The sequence below is a fragment of the Malus sylvestris genome, chromosome 14, assembly GCF_916048215.2.
Source record: "Malus sylvestris chromosome 14, drMalSylv7.2, whole genome shotgun sequence".
In the NCBI taxonomy this organism is placed as follows: Eukaryota; Viridiplantae; Streptophyta; class Magnoliopsida; order Rosales; family Rosaceae; genus Malus; species Malus sylvestris.
In genome coordinates this window covers 29,219,978-29,238,809 of record NC_062273.1, presented here as the reverse complement: position 1 = coordinate 29,238,809, position 18,832 = coordinate 29,219,978, and the positions used below count along the sequence as shown (strand labels likewise).

At 36.0% G+C, this 18,832-nt stretch overlaps 3 protein-coding genes across 3 annotated transcripts in view; all 3 read left to right on the top strand.

The window, feature by feature from the left end:
* Positions 1–18,832, top strand: part of LOC126600060 (laccase-1) — a 41,290-nt gene that overhangs the window by 2,703 nt on the left and 19,755 nt on the right. The window lies entirely within an intron of this gene.
* LOC126600061 (uncharacterized GPI-anchored protein At4g28100-like) lies at positions 2,256–4,426 on the top strand. The gene is made up of 2 exons (XM_050266572.1): positions 2,256–3,097; positions 3,886–4,426. The coding sequence occupies exons 1-2, from the start codon at positions 2,444–2,446 to the stop codon at positions 4,231–4,233; spliced, it is 1,002 nt and encodes a 333-aa protein (XP_050122529.1). The 5' UTR covers positions 2,256–2,443; the 3' UTR covers positions 4,234–4,426.
* Positions 10,768–12,587, top strand: LOC126600064 (protein MOTHER of FT and TFL1). Its single transcript, XM_050266576.1, has 4 exons — positions 10,768–11,007; positions 11,136–11,197; positions 11,333–11,373; positions 12,229–12,587. Exons 1-4 carry the CDS (start codon positions 10,813–10,815, stop codon positions 12,447–12,449), a joined length of 519 nt encoding a protein of 172 aa, XP_050122533.1. The 5' UTR covers positions 10,768–10,812; the 3' UTR covers positions 12,450–12,587.

The following is an 18,832-nucleotide window of genomic DNA, read 5'->3' as shown; positions in this document are numbered from 1 at the left end:
TACACACGTTATAATCGAAAATTAATAAAAAAAAGTAGTAAAATTGTTTTTTTTTTTAAGCTCTCCTTTCAATCCCATCTTTTGGAGAACTTACTTGGTATGGTCCAAGTACGTGCGTGAGGAGTTAGATTGGCAAGTTTTTGTGTATCTTTTGGCTCTAGGATCTCAAAGTAGCCGGATGGCTGTCATTGCCAAGGAGAAAGGACTATTACAAACATAACAGGATCAGTTTTCTTTAAGAAAATAATAATAAGATTACCAAATGGTTTAAAAAACTTGGAAATAATTATAAGATGATAAAGCGAAATTATTGTTACATTGAATGCGATTATTGTTACATAAGTTTGGTGGACCGATCTGTCTAAACTACTATAGTAAATTCCATGTTTTATCTAATTTTTAGCAATCTTTAAACTCTCTCTTACAAAACACTTTTTTTTAATGATCGTTTGGAAGCGCTTCTAAAATGATTGAAAGCCATCGGAAAAAATATTTTTGGATGCTAAAATGATTAAAAGCACTTGAAATGCTTCTTACAAGAAGTACACACTTCAAATGTTTTTTTAGGTTTCACTTGCATTTTTACCAAGGATTGGTCCAAAAAAAATTTCACTAAAAATGCTTTTAACTATTTTAAAAGTACTTTTGAGTTTAGTAATTTATTTACAATAACAATTAACCTATCATACAAGATATATAATTTGTGATAAAAATAAAATAAGAAAGAGGGAAGGCTGAGACTCAGCTTGAGAAGCATGTTTGCTTTCACAAACTAAAGTGAGAGGCACGCAGCTTTTTCTATTTGGAACTACTGCCAGATTTCGAGTGGTACGCATGCATTAGCTACTTACCACTGGCAAATCCTACATGGAAAGTTCCGTAAGGTTGCTTAATAGGACAACTCTGACATCATATGAGACCAACGTAAAAAAAAATAAGATAAAAATAATGATAATTTTACGATTTTGTAAAGGAAATTATTATTGGCACTCCAAAAATTTCATTCTACACTTCTTAGAAGTGTATTTTTCTTTTCTAGTATAAAATATTTAGAGTGTAGAATGAGATTTCTGGAATGCTAATAACAATTTCCTTTGTAAAAAGTGACTTGAGAATGACCACGTGATCAGAGAACCTTACTGAAAATTTTCACCATTAGAAGACAAGAATTATAGATAGTGAGGAAATTTCACTTGGAAAGCTGAAGTGTGACTGTGTAAGAAGTCTTTTATTCACTTTCTGCAAGGCAACAAAGACCGTGTGTGCTTTATGTGATGCCTTTGGTCACTCTGAAGTCAAAATTCCACTGCATTAAAATAATGACTAGGTGTATTTTTTTTTTGGAGACTTAATGACTAGGTATTTTTGGCAAAAGATTAAAGAATTGCCTAGGTTGCTTCGAGGTTCTCCCTTCTCTCGTCTTTCCAATGTTTTATATGTTGTCAATGCCGATAACAAAATGTTAGTGGGGACCTAGTTGATGAATTAGTTAAAGAGAGAAAGGAATAAAAGATAAAGTTGCACATAAACACACACAAAATCGCTTAAAATCGATGATGAATTTGCTAGATTGGTTGTTTACGATTGAGCTATCGCCGTGCTATTTAGCCTATGAGTTATTTAAGTATGTTTGATTTGTTGCTGGATTTGGGGACCGCAAACCCCAATGGTTGCTTGATTTCTCTGTAACGTTTTACATATTTTCACAATACGAGAGAATCTGTGGTATCTCCGAGTGTATAGAAATGGTTATAAAGCAAGTTCTCCAAGTATATCAATTTAGTATTTTCAATATTCTTGAGTGTATACACAATTACAAGGCATATTCTTTAAGCGTAACAATTCATAATTTGTGGTATATCCGAGTGTATATACACGATTACAATACAAGTTCTCTATTTGTATATCAACGCAGAGTCGGTAGTAGCCTCGAGTAGACACGTTTAAAAGGCATATTATTCATGTATATCAATGCATATATACAGTCTAAGTATACACACACGGTTACAAGTAGATTCTATCAATGGAGAATTGAAGTATCCTCAAGTGTATACACACAAGTAGATTATCCAGGTGTTATCTGATGAGCATAATAGGGACCAAAGTTAGAGTTGAGTTCTTCTAAGTTTCTAAGTTAATTTCCCTATGAATGATTAGTTCATGATACCATTGCTAATCTCCACCAACTTTATCCACATTTTATAGATAGATATAGCGCATATGTTTGATCTTTAGATCTATAAACACAGAACCAGAGATAGCAAACTAGCAAACAGCCAAACCATTCCCAACCCCACACCTTTTCCTTTTCTTTCACCTCCTCCAACATGCCCACCACTACCTCCATTCACTTTAATTCCTTTCACCCTCCTCCTCAAGTGCTCCATTGTTGATTGATAGTACCAAAAAAAGACCCAAAAACCAAAAGTATAAACAAAACCAAATGTTCTTCTCCTTCTTCTTCTTCCTCTACATTCTCTTCCCTGCCTTCCCGGGTCTACCCAACCCGGGTGCGGCTCCCACCCAGTCATTCCTCCCAAACCGAACTCCCTCCCCACCCACTACAATCCCTGCATTCCCAGAACAATCCGACTTAGTCGGGTGCCCGCTGCACCTCCCCAATGAGCTCTTCCATGGCATAAAGTCCGCATGCTCCGCCACCAAAGGCGATGCCTCAGGTCACTTGCAGCGCAGCAGGTGCTGTCCTGCGCTGGCCTCGTGGCTCTACTCTGCTTACTCTGACACCGCACTCGGCAGAGTAGGCAGGGTGGGCCCAGCAGTGGCCGGTCAGCCTTATGATCTGCCACTGCTGCCGGACGACACGGAAACTTGCGTTCAGGACTTGGGAAAGGCGCTGAAAAACAGAGGTATCGAGCTAATCAAGCCGAATGAGACCTGTGATGTTGTGTACTGCTATTGCGGGATAAGATTGCACCCCTTGAGCTGTCCCGAGGCGTTTTCGGAGAACGAAAGAGGGAAGCTTGTTGGGGATGAAAAGGTGAAGAAGTTGGAGAGAGATTGCTTGAGCAGCGGCGCCAATGGCAATTGGTTTCCTGGTCTTGGTGGCTGCTCCAAATGCTTGCACAGTCTCTACAATGTAAGTTCTTTTTCTATGTAACTGTAAAGTTTCTGTCTCTGTTTATTTATTGTAGCTTGTAGGCTGCATCTTTTGTTCCTATTTCCACAAAAATGAAGAAGAAGAATTGAATAGGGTTTCTTCTGGTTCTTCTTTCTCATTTGGAAAGTGTTAATTTTTTAGTGTGCCGAAAACACAGCCTATTGCATCAATTGACATGATACAAATTGTTGGAATTTTTTTTTTCAAGTATCAAATCATTGAAATTATAACATTTTAATGTACTCATTTCCCGGCACACTGAAAATTTTCTCCTTTAAATTAGTACCGTTTAGAAATAGTAGACGCGCCTAGAGACAACTTGGCTACTTACATATATTTGTACTCAAATTATTGTGTGATAAATATGCAAAAGTAGCTCTTGAAAACAACTAAGATAAAGTTCTACACATGTCAAACCAACGAGGAACTCCTTAGAGAGCGAAGACAAGTATTTAAGATGGAGAAGTCCTATCATTGTAGAAAATTGACTATATTTAACAGTAAACTGATACTGTCATTTGAGAGCGTTTCCGAACCTTTATTTATTTCGGATTTTTGTTGTTATTTTGGATTGAGATTAGTTTGTTAGGTTCTTTTATTCGTTTGGAATATTGTTGGCTCTTCAAAGCAAGGTTAATGTGTAACAGTATTTGTATGGTAGCATGAAAATGATTTGGATGCTGCACCAAACCCTTGTTTCTTCAAGCAACGACTATCGCTTTCTTTCATTTACTTTCCTCTAACTAGAAAACTTGATTGCGTATCAGCTTAACAAGAAGAAAACTTCCAATTCAAGCAAATTAGGGGACAGGACCACCAAAATGCACAACAAAGATTGTCAGCTGATGGGTCTCACTTGGCTCCTTGCCAAGAATCGGACGGCTTACATCCACACAGTTACATCCGTGTTTCGGGCTATCATGTTAAGCACCGACGGCTCCGATCCTCGGTCGTGCACGCTCAACAGTGACGGAATGCCTCTCGCTGTCGATTCTTCTGAAATTTCTGATCAGTCCTCGTCCAGCATCCTCGCAGCTTCCGTCTCGTTCTACATTGTAATGTCACTTTCTTTGTTTTTTATGTTGTCGCTTGCCCTATGCTCCATCCAAAACTAGTCGAGATTCACAAATATTATGAACCGTGATGCGTTGTTAGTTTTTAAAGGGGAGGGGTTTTGTGGGGATCGAACCCACAACTAGGTTAATAGGCATCATTGTTTCTCGTCCTTGCAGTAAAAAGTCATTTGCTGTATTTCTTTTATGTACTCTTGTAATTGTTCTACGTTTTATGACATGCCCAATTGCCCCATGCATTGGATACTTCATACGTTTATGGGCAACTAAGAGAAAAATTTGTGTAGGACAGTTGGATTACATGTTGTGTCAGAATGCTTTCGCAAAAACACAGCCTCATGAACTTTGGGGTCCCATCCAACCCCTCTTTATCTTACACTATTTGTGGAGAGAGAACTTGGTCTCATCCGACCCTTGCGAGAGATGTTGCACCACAATAGCCGTACCAAAGATTTGCTCGGCAACGATAAGGAGGAATTTTTGTCCAAAAACTAGTAAGCCAGATGTGGGGCTAAGCTAACATGTCCGAAAGAACTGCTGTTTTGTATTGAAGAGAAATTATGGAGACTGCATGTAACCTATTTGGTGGCATTATTTTTGTGACAGTTGTGTTCTTCACGGGAAATTTCTGAAATGTCAACTTCGCCGAACGTGGGGGCCTTTGTCTTCTTGGGTTCGTATAGGCACAAGGAATGGGATTGAGCGAGCGGTGTGGAGCCTACATAGAATTTTCGATTATTTTGAATATAATGAAATTGAAAATCTAAGTGCTTGAAGTATATGGAAGAGCTTTTGTGATTATCCATAAAACATTTTTATGATCTGAAGCATTTTCAAGTTTTTATGTCAAACATTGCAAAAAGAGTGTTTAGTTGTTCGAAAATGTTTTTGATCATTTCAAAAACAATGCAAGTAGTGGTTTATCTTGATGGTTAAGACCTTCTTTTTTAATCCACTGCGTCTTAAGTTCGAACCTTCACTCTTTTGCTTAGTATAAATTAGTGTAGAATATCACTTGTACAGATAAAAACAAGAATAATGCTAGGAGATTACATTAGTAGACAAAATTTTATAAACTAAATGACATGGAAGTTGATGATTGGGTTATTACTTAAGCGTTGATAAACATGTTTAATCCTATAGTGACAAATTATTTAGTTTGTAAATTTTATCTACAAATTTAATCTCCCTAACATTACCTAAAAAACTAACATGAACCTGTTGATAAGTGATCCATTATATTTATCTTCGTTCGATCCATTTATATGATGGGTTGGGCTTGGTTGGGTTAGAGTCATGGTGCTTTGAATGATCAGTCAAGCCATCATACGGTTCATAACCATTTGGACCAAAGAAAATTACGGTTCATACCCATTATGTCAGATTTATTTATTGACGGAGATAGCGTATTTCAAGCTAATATTATCAGAAACGTTTTTAATTTTCAGAAGTAATTTTAAATACAAATATCAATTGGTTGAGGATGGATTCAAATTTAAATTCATCCATTAATGAAAAGAAAAGATTAAAATTTATTTTCTGAACTTTAAAACGAAATCAATCTCGCACCACCCTCTTCTCTAGCCCAAATTATTTCTTCATTTTTTAATTATTTTTTATAAAAATGTGTAATAATTACTATGATATTTTCTTCAGTCATCTAAAGAAATAACTTAGAGAACTTTCTTAGGCCACTAGAAGAAAAAATGTCATCTACCACGGTAGATGTCCGTTGTAGATCGAAATCCACCACGGATACACTGCCCGTTAGTATTAAGGATGTGGTAAAAAGTTTAGACTTTTACCACGGTCAAAGCACGTTATCAATTAAATAATAATCACGGACTTAGCCCGCAATGAATTCGAATCTAACACCACACGCTAAAACCGTTGTGGACCATTAATTAACCACGGCTAATGTCCATTATAAAAAAATTTCTAAAAAAAATAAAAAAAATTAATTAAAAACAATATATAAATTTTGATAAAAAAAAAACAATATATAAAAACCCACAAAATTGCAAATTTACTATAATACAATAAAATTTTAAATTATTACATGTTTAAAAAGAATTACAAGTATTACACTAAACTACAACAAAATCACCAATAAAACCAATGTGATGTCCTAAGAAATATGAAACTATCTATCAATTATGAAATACGCCTCCATTTACAAGGAAATTGTCACTTAGAAGACTTTAGTTTTCCTTGAATACCTCCAATCAAATTCCTTTCAAATTTGCAGTTGCCCACCCATGTACACACTTCAAATTTGCAGTTTCCTGTTGATGTAATAGCTGACATTGGAGTTATGGACCCTCATGAATTAGAACCACCAACCACCTTTGAGATAAAACAAGAAAAAATATATATCTTAGAAAGGAAACTCATGTCTCAACTCAAGGACATGATATACAAAAAAAATTCATCCATAAAGTCAATTCCCAAAAGGCAAACAGTCCATCATCTAAGTGAAAAAAAAAAAATCCTAGTACCGATTATCCCAAGGATATGCTAAACTACTGAGACTGGCAGTGGATCAAGAGGTATCAAATGCTGAACCCTGTGGATAAACTCAGCCCCAGTCCAAACTTATGATTCCTTCTAATAAAGATAATAACAGAAATAGGCATTCATTATGTAACAACCTTATATAACCCTTTAAATAATACCTTCTAATCAAAGTCCCAATCATGGGCAGGAAAGAAGCTTAGTTATTGTTGCCTACAATCAAGCTCTTCACATTTTGTTGATCATTCATCCATTCTTATCTTTACATTTATCAAGATTTCACCCCAAAATGGATCAAGGGCAGTTTTTCTGAACATACATCAGTAGCCAACAATGTATTGCAAAGCCAATCCTATTTATTTTCTAAAAGCTCTAATCCCTTTTGCTTTGGATGCCCTTTTTTCAATTCCAATTCTTATTAGCAAACGTCTACTTAGTTTATGTAACCATGAATCTCCCAAGTTTACACAATTATGCTTTCCTTTTAATCTCTAAAATTTTAACAAATTCAAAACTTTTGGATCATCAAATTCTCAATCATTCAATAGCATATCAAAATTCAGAAAGCAAAATAACGAAAAGTTAAATATTTATTACACGATTTTGATCCAAACACACTCCAAGATCCAAACTTTAAACAAAATTGAAACCCTAACAATATCAACCCTGACATAATTTACATAGCATAGCGAAAACAAAGTATTTGTAGCATTGGATTACCAATTAAGCTCCGAATCCGAACCCGATCTGAACCAGGACTCGGACCTCAAGTTCCGCCACTAGATCGGTGGAGGTACAGCTTGCTGAACACATGAAGAGCCGTGATGAAGCCAATGAAGCAGAGGCTCATGACGACACCAGTTGGGGAACTAGCAGGGAGATTTAGAGCGATACTAGCAGATTGACGAAGATCGTTAAGTAAAAACTCAGAGGGCTGAGAAGCTCACCATTATTGCAGTTTTCTCAAGAAAAAAATGAAAATCAGAAGTTAGAAAGAGAGAGAGAAAAAGGAATCTTCCCAGAACAAGTACGAAGGGGAAGAAAGAACAAGGGGTAAACGAGAGGGAAATGGTGAATAGGAAAATCTGTAGATGGCTAAGAATCGGTGGGGAGTTTTCAAGTCGGCAGGTGGGAGTCTGCCCAGAGAATAAAGAGGAAGCCATAAAAAATAGGAATTGAGAAGGATTTCACTTAAATTTTGAGAAGGGCGGGAATATTAGTAAGTTTCATAGATTTCAAATTTTGGGAAATTTGTAATCCTGCTTTCTGATTTTTTGTTTAATAATGTGTGTAATTCTACCACACTTAATGATCGTGGTAGATAAAAGAATCCAAAGTGGTTACAAACTATATACCACGTTGAAGATCCGTGGTGGTTTAATATTTTTACAACGTGTTGACTAAGTTCGTGGTATTAGATTATTTTATCATAACGGGTCATTATTTGCACGTTGTAAAATATTATTATCCACGACGTGCTCACTAAGCCCGTGATAAATATTCACTTTTTATCACGTGCACCTAAAGTCCGTGGTAGAATTGTCGTGGTAGATGAGCTGCTGTGTTCTAGTGGGCATGCGCAGCAGCACAGGCTGATCGGGGATGTAGACTGAAATAATTTAGTGCTCCTACTCCTACAAAAGCTGAAAAATTAAGGGTTATCCAGCAGTGACATAGAAAAGCATGTAGTCCTAGGAATATTTTCAACCTGTGTGCTGAAATTAAACTGAATGCCCTTGTTCTTGCCATTATCTGACAGCCTAATGTTTTTTTTATAAACGATAGCATTAGAGTTTAAATTGTTAAACGTTAGGAAGGAGGAAGGCTGGTGGGGTTTAAGCCCGCCTCAGGATGCATCATTACTTTACTGCTAAAGCGCCGTCAGCTCTAACAAAGCCTATTGGATATTGGTACTTAAGAATTTGTTGGGCCCTTTTGGAGCAGTGTCTCTATCTCTTCATGTTTTATTATCCCTCAGCCGGAAACGAAAGCAACTTTGGATTGCGCTTAATTCAAACAAAGTTGATTAAGGTCTCACCCACCCGTTGAGAGCTAGAACAATGACAGATCCATGATTCTAACTTCAAAGGGTCTTAAACAATTATATTTTCTTTTAAATGGAAATAACGTGCAACGCACAAAAGTTTTCACTATTCTAATTTTGGTATTTCATCGAGCATTTAGTTTGCATGTTGTTCCTTGTCGAGTCATGTTGCATTCACGTTAATAGATGTCAACATTTGTCGAGTGTTGTAGATAGGTCTTACATAATTCTATTTAGTGACTCTCCTAAGTACTACCGAGATCCCATGCCGAGTGGCGCATGTGTAGACCCATCTTACTGAGAGATGTTGATGCATCCTGCTAAGTGTTATCTAAATATGCTAAACATGCGTTTCATCGAATATTTAGTGAGCACAAAAGAATCCCTAAGGACCTTTACTAGCTTTCTCCTGACCTCAGAAGGGTCCCGAGATCACCCTGGGTCACTATGTGGATCCACCCTAGCCTTGGCTATATATGGAGTCGTCTTTACTTCAGCTAGGGCTTTTCCTTTGAAACCAAATTGAGTTTTGATTTCTTATTTGAATTATAGTAGTTAAAAATATGACCGTACAAAAGAAACACATCAATTGCCTTGTTCTTTTGTCAGCCTCCCTTTCAAGTGATAAAAAATGCACTGGTTTCTAACCATCTCCAACCCTTGATGATAAAGCTTAAAAATTTAAGCCAAAAAAATTTACGTCATAAGTCAGAAATTGTTTTTCTCCTCCAACCTTTGTGGCTTAAAATTTTAGCACATGATGATCAAATAATGATTTTAGCCTAACTTTTTGTTTTCAGTAATTTTTTTAATATAAAATTTATGTAGATTATTTTAATTTATTTTTATGAACATTTAGGCTAAAAATATTAAAATTCCGATACGTAATTAAAAAGCATACAAGTACATAGGCACTTATAAAGTTTTAAGTTAAATTTGATTTAAATAATTTTCTTAAACTATTTTAGACGTTAGACCTAATTTTGAGCAGGCAAATCTTTTTTTTTTTTTTAAATTATTAGATTTGATCTCATTTGATCATAACCGTTAGATTATAAGTAAAAAACAAAAAAATGTTTGAAATATGATAGTTTGGTGGATCCAGAATAATTTAAGTCAGACTTAAATTCTAGAGGAAATCTAGCCCAGAGATATATTTTATCCTCATGCCTTATTTTAACCCATGGTTAGAGATAGTTTGGGGGAGTTTTAAAGCTTATATTTTATTTCGACAAAATAAAAATAAATAAAAATTATATTTTAAGCTTTATCCCATGAGTTTAAGATTGTCTAAAACAATAACTTTATTCACTTAGGTTTAGCAGAATAAACTATAGTAGTGTGCTTTACTTCATACACTCAAGTCCGAATTCCTTTTACGTAGTAGAATGAACATAAGATGGGTATGAAATAAATAAATAGAAACATTAACTTTCAGAAATTTTTACACGCAGAGAGAAACATTTTCAATAAAGAATCTTTTCTGGTCATTGCTGACGCAAATTTCTATTACCAATTCAACAACCTTTGAACAGAAAGACAATCCAGAGTGTACAGAAGACAAAACCACAACCAGTTGGAGTTACAAAGAAGGCCGTGCTGTAATGTAGTAAGGCTCACATTAGCAAATCTGCACCCCCTCTCAAAACGCCCTGAGGCTCGGCAAAGACTATTTGTCCTGATCTGGATTCATGCTTATCTTGAGGTTGCATGAACCATGAAGGGTCTCACACATGTGTAAGTGGTGGGGTCTGTAACGGACGGTAAAGATCGAGCCATCTGAACGGTCAAGATGGTGTTCAACCCTAGTGGATGTACACGCGTTGCTCTCTGCTTTCTCTTTGCTTTTTGATAGCCTATGCATGCATCATACATTACACATACTCCGAAGAGGGCCCATTTCACTTTTATTTATTTATTTTTATTTCACTTTTACACTACTATATAAACCCTACTCCTCCTCTCCCCTCATCACAAAGCATTTCTTGCTTTTGCTTATGTTTCGCATAGCGTCTTTCCTTTTCTTCCTAGCTGTTTTTGCTCTTAATTTCCTCCCTGATCTCATGGCTGCATCCGTCGATCCCCTTGTTGTCGGCCGAGTGATCGGCGATGTCGTGGACATGTTCGTCCCCACCGTGAGCATGTCTGTCTACTTTGGTTCCAAGCATGTCACCAATGGCTGTGACATCAAACCTTCCATGGCCATCAACCCACCCAAAATCACCGTCTCTGGTCACCCTGGCGAACTCTACACCCTGGTTCGTGCTTTTTCACCTCCTGCACACCTAGATCAACTCGATCCTTTTCATGCATGAGTCAAATTTACATTTTTCACATTTTTGTGTGCATATATATGCATATATACCTGATAAAATTGTTCATGCAGGTGATGACTGACCCTGATGCTCCGAGTCCTAGTGAGCCAAGCATGAGGGAGTGGGTCCATTGGTGATGATCAACTACATCCTCTTGCATGAATTGCGTTTTAGTTTATTTACCTTAATTTGATAGATTTTTTGTTTGTCAATCTTTCTTAATTCGACTCAGCAAAATTAACTTCATGCACACTGTTTGTGATTTCAGGATCGTGTCTGATATCCCTGGAGGAACAAACCCTCTCAGAGGTAAATTACAATACGAAGAGAAAAAAAAAGAGTTGAATCTCTTCCTACCTGTTTAGTTTACCGTTTTCAAATCTTTATTTTTCTTTGTTGCAGCTTTTTGCATGCATGCAACACTGTAACAAGGGTTCTTACGGATACACAAATATATACACACATAAATCTTCGAGCAGAAACTTTATTCCATTCTTTTCACTGTCAAAGAGAGAATCTCCGGCAAAACTCTCGTTTCCAAGCGGAATCATTATGCATGTCTTTGGCTTCAAATGTTTTCAGATTATTTATGAAAACATCATAAAATATTTTCAGGGTTACATCACCTCATTTGATGTCCCCATGTTCTCGAAAAACCGTGTATGTTTTCACTCCTATACCTCATAAGCATCTGTCACTAGCCGCAAAACTGCCCAAATTGGGTATAACAATTTACCATAACCACGTGTCGTGTATCATGCCATTTCAATTTGTCAATGTAATTTTTTTTTATTTGCGCACAATTTTTTTTTTTTTTTTTAAGTACTCGAATTAAGAATAAAATAGTTTTTAAAATTTTTCCTAAATGGTATATTTTTGTCTTTGCATGGATAGCAAAGATGACACGTAGTTCATCCTGGGAACACCTTTGCTCTTAATGACACGTACGTGCCACTTGTCAAGGTTACCTTGTTGATGTGGTAACCTCACCCACGTGGCACAATTTTTATTTTATTTTTAAGTATCAAGCTCTCAAATGAATTTTGATTTTTTTTCCTAACAAAAAAAGCTAAATTTTGGTTTAAATATAAAATAATAACATGTAATAAGACTAATAATATGAGCTAACAATCAATAAATAAAATAACAAAATAATTATTGCAGGGAAGGAGATACTGCCGTACGTTGGTCCGAGGCCACCAGTGGGAATTCACCGCTACATTCTGGTGCTGTTTCAGCAGAAGGCTCCGATGGGGTTGGTGGAGCAGCCACCCTCTCGTGCCCATTTCAACACCCGCTTCTTTGCGGCGCAGCTCGACCTTGGACTGCCGGTTTCCACCGTCTACTTCAACTCACAGAAGGAGCCAGCAAACAGGAGGCGCTGAGCGTTTTCATATATAACTAGGGCGGATGGTGTGGTGTTGTTTTCACCAAGGAATAAGGAGATAGAATTAGTGAATAAAAGATGGGAGTCTGGCTTTAATTAGAGTGTGTAATGAAGCTAGTATTATTTATAATATGTAATGCATTTTGGGTGCTTTTGGTATGTATGTGCAGAAACTGTCTCACTCTTAATTATAAGTCATTTCCCTATTTTAGTTGGCCTTTAATTTGAAGATTAAATGATGTTGTTGTGTTCATTTCTTCTAATTTAAGGATAACAAATGGGTAAAAGTGGATAATGACTTGATTTTTATTTAATGGTAAGGTTTGACGTAAAGAAAGAACTTTCTTTGCATGTCGGGCGATTGCCCAAAAAGAAATTTCACATTATTTTGGTTAAAACCAATGTTCGCACGTCAGACAGCAGCAAGACGAAATGTTTAGTGAGATAAGAAAGGCCAGTTAAACGTATGCCAGTTAGACCTAACGTTTACTAAGATAAGAAAGGATGCGAGTTAGACATAACGTTTACTAAGATAAGAAAAGCCAGTTAGGTTTATGCCAATTAGACGTAACATATACTGAGATAAGGCAAGCCAGTTTGATGTAGCATTTACTGAGATAAGAAAGGCTTGTTAGACGTAACGTTTACTGGGGGTATAAGAAATAACTTTCTATGCATGTCGGAAATCTGTCAAAAAAGAAATAACTTTCTGCACATGTCAAACATCAGTTATACGTAACGTGTACTAAGATAAGAAATGTCAGTTAGATGTAACGTTAACGTTTATTGAGATAAGACAGATCAGTTAAACATAACGTTTACTGAGATAAGAAATAACTTTCTATGCATGTCGGACGCTTATCAAAAAAGTAATTTCACCTTTGTGGTCTTATTGTGCATGTCTGACGCTAGTCAAGAAAGAAATTTGACACGGTAATTAAGACAACATCAATATCAAGAAAGAAATTTTTATGCATGTCGGATGCTTGTCAAAGAAGAAATTACACAATTACTATAGTCTTTTTGTGCATGTTGGACGCTCGTCAAAGAAGAAATTTCACAATTACTGTGGTTAGAAAAAAAATTTGTGCATGTCGGTCATGTGGTCACGATAAAAAAACTTTCTTTGCATGTCAAATGCTTGTCCAAAAAGAAATTTTACATTACTATTGTCAGAAAAAACTTTATGCACATGTATGACACCTATTAAGAAAGACATTTTACGCACAATAATTTTGACGACATCAATAGCTAAATAAAAATTTCGCGCATAATAAAACACTATTGTGGAAGAACTTTTTATACATACTAGAAGCATGTCAAGAATGAAATTTTCACTCTGCTTGATAAACTCTCATCAAGAAATAACTTCATCAACTCCCCCAAGGAGCCGGGGAACAGGAGGCCCTCAGCGTTTCCATTGAATGGAGTGGTGGTGTTTCTTTACTGTGGATTTAATTATAGTATGTTTTAGTGAAGCTTGTATTTCATGTAATGTAATGCATGCATGTTAATTATATATGAAGCTAGGGTGTTTCTCCATGGGGTTGGGATTTTGGGTGCTTATGGTATGTATGTGCAGAAACTGTCTCTCTAAACTACAAGTCTTTTTCCTATTTAATTGGCCTTTAATTTAGAGAGTAAACAAACTAGCTAGTTATGTTTAAGGATAATTTTATTCGTCTGCGTGGTAAAGAAGTTAGTAATCATATTCTTGTGGTGTAGTCGGTTAGTAATCTTTGTTCCAAATTAAATTTTTATCCAGGTTCTGTTAAAAAGTTGCATGTGCTGCTCAGTAATGTCCATTGCTGTCTTAATTAACCAATGATAATGTGCCACATGGTCATCAAAGTTTTTTTTATAATAATTTTCCCAAAACTGAAAAATAAAAAAGATTAAAATAAGAAAGGAAAAGTGGAAAAGCCATCAGTTCTTCCCTAGCCCGTCTCTCCACGCCGCCGCACCACAAATCCAAGACAGCGTTTCATACACACCTGACACCCCCACAATAATGAATCACATTTATTCCTTCAAATATAGTTACTAATGGTCTAATCAAAGAAACAATCTAATTGGTAAAACAATTTATAAAAATACAATAACAAATAAGTCTGATCTCACTAAGTTGAGCGATTATATGAATATTAAAACGTCATTGTTCTCGCTTTTGTATCGAGTCTTTCGTTAGTTCAAAATACTTCATAGTTTTTCTTATAGTCTATTTCCAAGTCTTCTTAGTTTTTTCTCCCATTATTTTGCAAGCTAGAGCTTAAATAAGAAAATCTCATATTCTTCAACAGCCAGTAATTCTTGCAGCACAATGACCATAGATTCGATAGCATTGGCATGAATCGGGGTGGGATTGAGGGTTATTGGGATAGTCGGTGGAGACGGTGAGACTTGGGTTGGCCGGAGGCTCTGATATTGGGACTGACCGACTGAGGTTCGGGGAAAACACTGGGAAAGAGATGGGCATATATAATATTTCGTTCTTTTTCAGTTTTTTGTTGTGAAATATAATGTAAATGCCACACATATGATTATACGAGGAAGCAAACCAAAATGGACTTTGGTGACAACCATTGAAAGTCTTAGGTGAAAAAGTCTTAAGTATTAACACTAAGCTCAGTATCTCAAAAGAAAACAAAAGCAAAGAAAACCTTCACAGAAGAATGTAGAACGAGAGAAAGAATAGAGAAGAGAGAGAGAGAGAGAGAAAAGAGAAAAGAATGAACTGATATGAATGTATTGATTGATTGAGAATTACATAGAGATTGCAATATATACTACAACCTTCGCTTCATCGCTAAGTAACAAATACCTAACTAACTTTTCTTATCCTTTTAATTGTTTAACCACAATCCTAACAATCCTTGGCTGACGTGTACGCCATATGTCAAAACCCCATCTTGCTGATGTGTACATATCTCTGTCAATATCCCTCTTCAATCTTAGCTGGGTTTCCAAGCTTGAGATTGAATGAATGCTTGAGAAATGAAAGACTGTGTAGACCCTTAGTTAGTATGTCTGCAGTTTGATCTTCAGTAGGTAGATATTGAACTTGTAGATCCCCCTTTTGAACTCTCTCCCGTACGAAATGATAATATGTGTCCAAATGTTTGATCCTCGAGTGAAAAACTGGATTGGCACTCAATGCAATTGCAGATTTATTGTCACAGTATATTACTGGAGGAAAAGGTAAGACAACAACCATATCTCGAAGAACATTTCGAATCCAAGCAACATCAGCTGCAGTGTGTGCCAATGCCTTATACTCAGCTTCTATAGAACTCCTTGATACATAATCTTGCTTCTTTAACTGCCATGAAACTGGATTATTACCAATGTATACAACATAGCCTGTTACAGATTGCCTTGTGTTCAAATCTACAGCCAAATCAGAATCACTAAAGACTGTGATCCGTACTATAGTTTCGGCTGAAAATGTGATACCAGTTTATATATTTCCTTTTAAGAATCGCAAGATCCTTTTTACTGCCCCAAAATGTATCTCTGGGGGAGAAGCCATGAACTGACACACAGAATTCACAGCATATGCAATATCTGGCCTTATAAAGGTCAAATACTGCAGTGAGCCAACAGTATTGCGATATAAACTTGGATTAGGCAATATGGTACCTTCAGTGACTAACAATGGATCATGAGGCTTGCTCATTGTGGATGTTGGTTTGCAGGACTCCATACCAGCTTTATGCAATAAGCTTTTGATATACTTAGATTGATTGACACATATATCACCATTCTTCTTGTAGTTAAATTGCAAACCAAGAAAATAAGTCAACTTTCTCATATCTTTAAGCTCAAATACCTCAGATAACTATGTGATTACACTTTGTACTGTGCATGAGTTTTTAAACAAGATAATGGAACCATATTAACACTAAGCTCAGTATCTCAAAAGAAAACAAAAGCAAAGAAAACCTTCACAGAAGAATGTAGAAAGAGAGAGAGAATAGATAAGAGAGAAAGAGAGAGAAGAGAGAAAAGAATGAACTGCTATGAATGTATTGATTGATTGAGAATTACAAAGAGATTGCAATATATACTACAACCTTCGCTTCATTGCTAAGTAATAGAAACCTAACTAACTTTTCTTATCCTTTTTACTGTCTAACCACAATCCTAACAATCCTTGGCTAACGTGTATGCCATCTGTCAAAACCCCATCTTTCTGATGTGTACATATCTCTGTCAACATTAAGGAGGTGAAATTTTTTCTTCAAGCATGTAAAGTGTTATCCAATCAAAACTTCTATATATAGAGCTATGTTTGTATCCTCAATATAACACACATAAAGTCAAAGGTGAAAGTTATAATATCAATCTCCCTCCCCTCTCTTTACTTGCATCCTTTTTTGTGTGACAAAGTTACAAAAATAAACAGTGTGATACATTGCACCATTTCCACTTCGATCTCTAGCAAATGTTATCTCTCTCACTTTTTCCCAAGGTTCTAAAAGATGCTAGGGGCGCTAGGCGGGCGATGGTCTGCCTAGCCTACTTTGAATAAATATATTATTTATTATATAATAAGTAATAATATTAATATTTAAGAAAAAATAAAAAAATAAAAAAAAGAATACAGGAGACTTACCAACACATCAACAACCACGTGGAGCCAAGGCTACTCACACAACATGCGGATCCAATGGTCCATCTCCATCATCACGTGCAGTCAAGGAGACTCACCCATCATTTGGCAGTATGAGCCCGCTCCCTGACTCTGATACCATGTCAAATTATCATAGAGACGGGCCAAAGACCCACTTCCAACAACACCGATATTGTCCCCAACTTGTTAATTACCACATGTGTAGGGTTTTATCACAAAAGACATCGGTGTTAGTTGAAGTGTCTAAACTCTTTTCTTAGAGAGACAACTGATGTGGAATATTTCAACACCGTACTCCTAGTCAAAGGCAACCCTGGTTCTTTCCCTTTAGTGTTGAGATACTATATAACCTGCAAGACTTACTGTTCACTTGACGAGGGTTAGCATGGAAATAACTTACTATAGTATCCATATATATGATGACCACGATGAATGAATTATATTGGTGGGGGGCCGCTGTGTGGATGGGTGGTGTTGATCTCATCTAGCAAAAGTTTAGGGTAGATATACCTTATGTATAAACATATTGAAAGTGAAAGAATGGTTATTGATACCTTCCTAACACACAACAACATATAAAGGGATGAAGGCATGAGAGGGTAGATGGGAAACTTTTATAGCATCTTGTGCTACATACCTACCCTCCGCCATGATCACCGTAATGATTATGGATAACCAATTATAGCTAGTGTTGATAATTGTACTTAATTTGATCCCAACCACATCGGGCTTGCAGGTGTGACATACGTAATGGATTGAGAATCAGATTGAAGAGCGCAATCTAAATTGTGTCCGACTTGGGCTCATGACCCATTGTTTTGAATAGAACAACGTCATGAGCAATACCCAATACTTTTTGCTGACATATAGGTATTTTTGGCTGCATTTTAAAGTTTACTAGCCAAAACATCATTTTAAATTTTGAAGATATTTTTCATATTTTGTTAATTTATTAATTTGCTTCTGATTTGGATCCATAGCAAGCCTAGGGCTGTAATAGCTTATAAATACATCATTTTGTCGATTAGGGCTTTTATCTTTCATAATATTCAATAACTAACCTTGAGATTTTTTCATATTTTTTTGTCAGATTCAAGTTTTTTTTGCTTTAAGTTTATTGTTTGATTATTCTCTTTACCATGTTGTGACAAATTGATTACAAACGTTTATATTTATATTTGAGGTTAATTCTCTCATCCTCCAATATCGCGTGAATTAAAAATCTCACTATATGGATATAATTTTCTCCTCAATCATCGTATATATAAGATATATCCAGTTAATTAATTAAGGGGGACTTTGGAATTCAGGGTTTCATGAATCGAAAAGGACGGTTCACGAGTCGTGCCAAACTGAATGAATATATAAAACATATATATTATTTATATAATGCTACAGAAATCATGAAATATTACAAGAGAATCAAATCCAATGATAGATTCCAGCCATGCCAAGAAATACAACCAGGAGCCTTTACTAGCTCCTTTATGTTAGTTTAAGAAGTAATAAACGAGTTTAATCTAATACTTAAATTAGATAATTAGGTTTTTTTTTCTCCGTTCAGAATCGTCTAAGCTCGATGGGAGGCTAATAAGCTGGCACACAGATTGGCAATGCTAGGTTTGTTGTTGGAGCAACAAGTAACTTGGTAGATTGGTAAAGGTGGGTTTATCGTTGGAGCAACAAGTAACTTGGTTTGAGGAACCACATGATGTAATAACTGATCTTTTATTGAGGATAGTACTTCT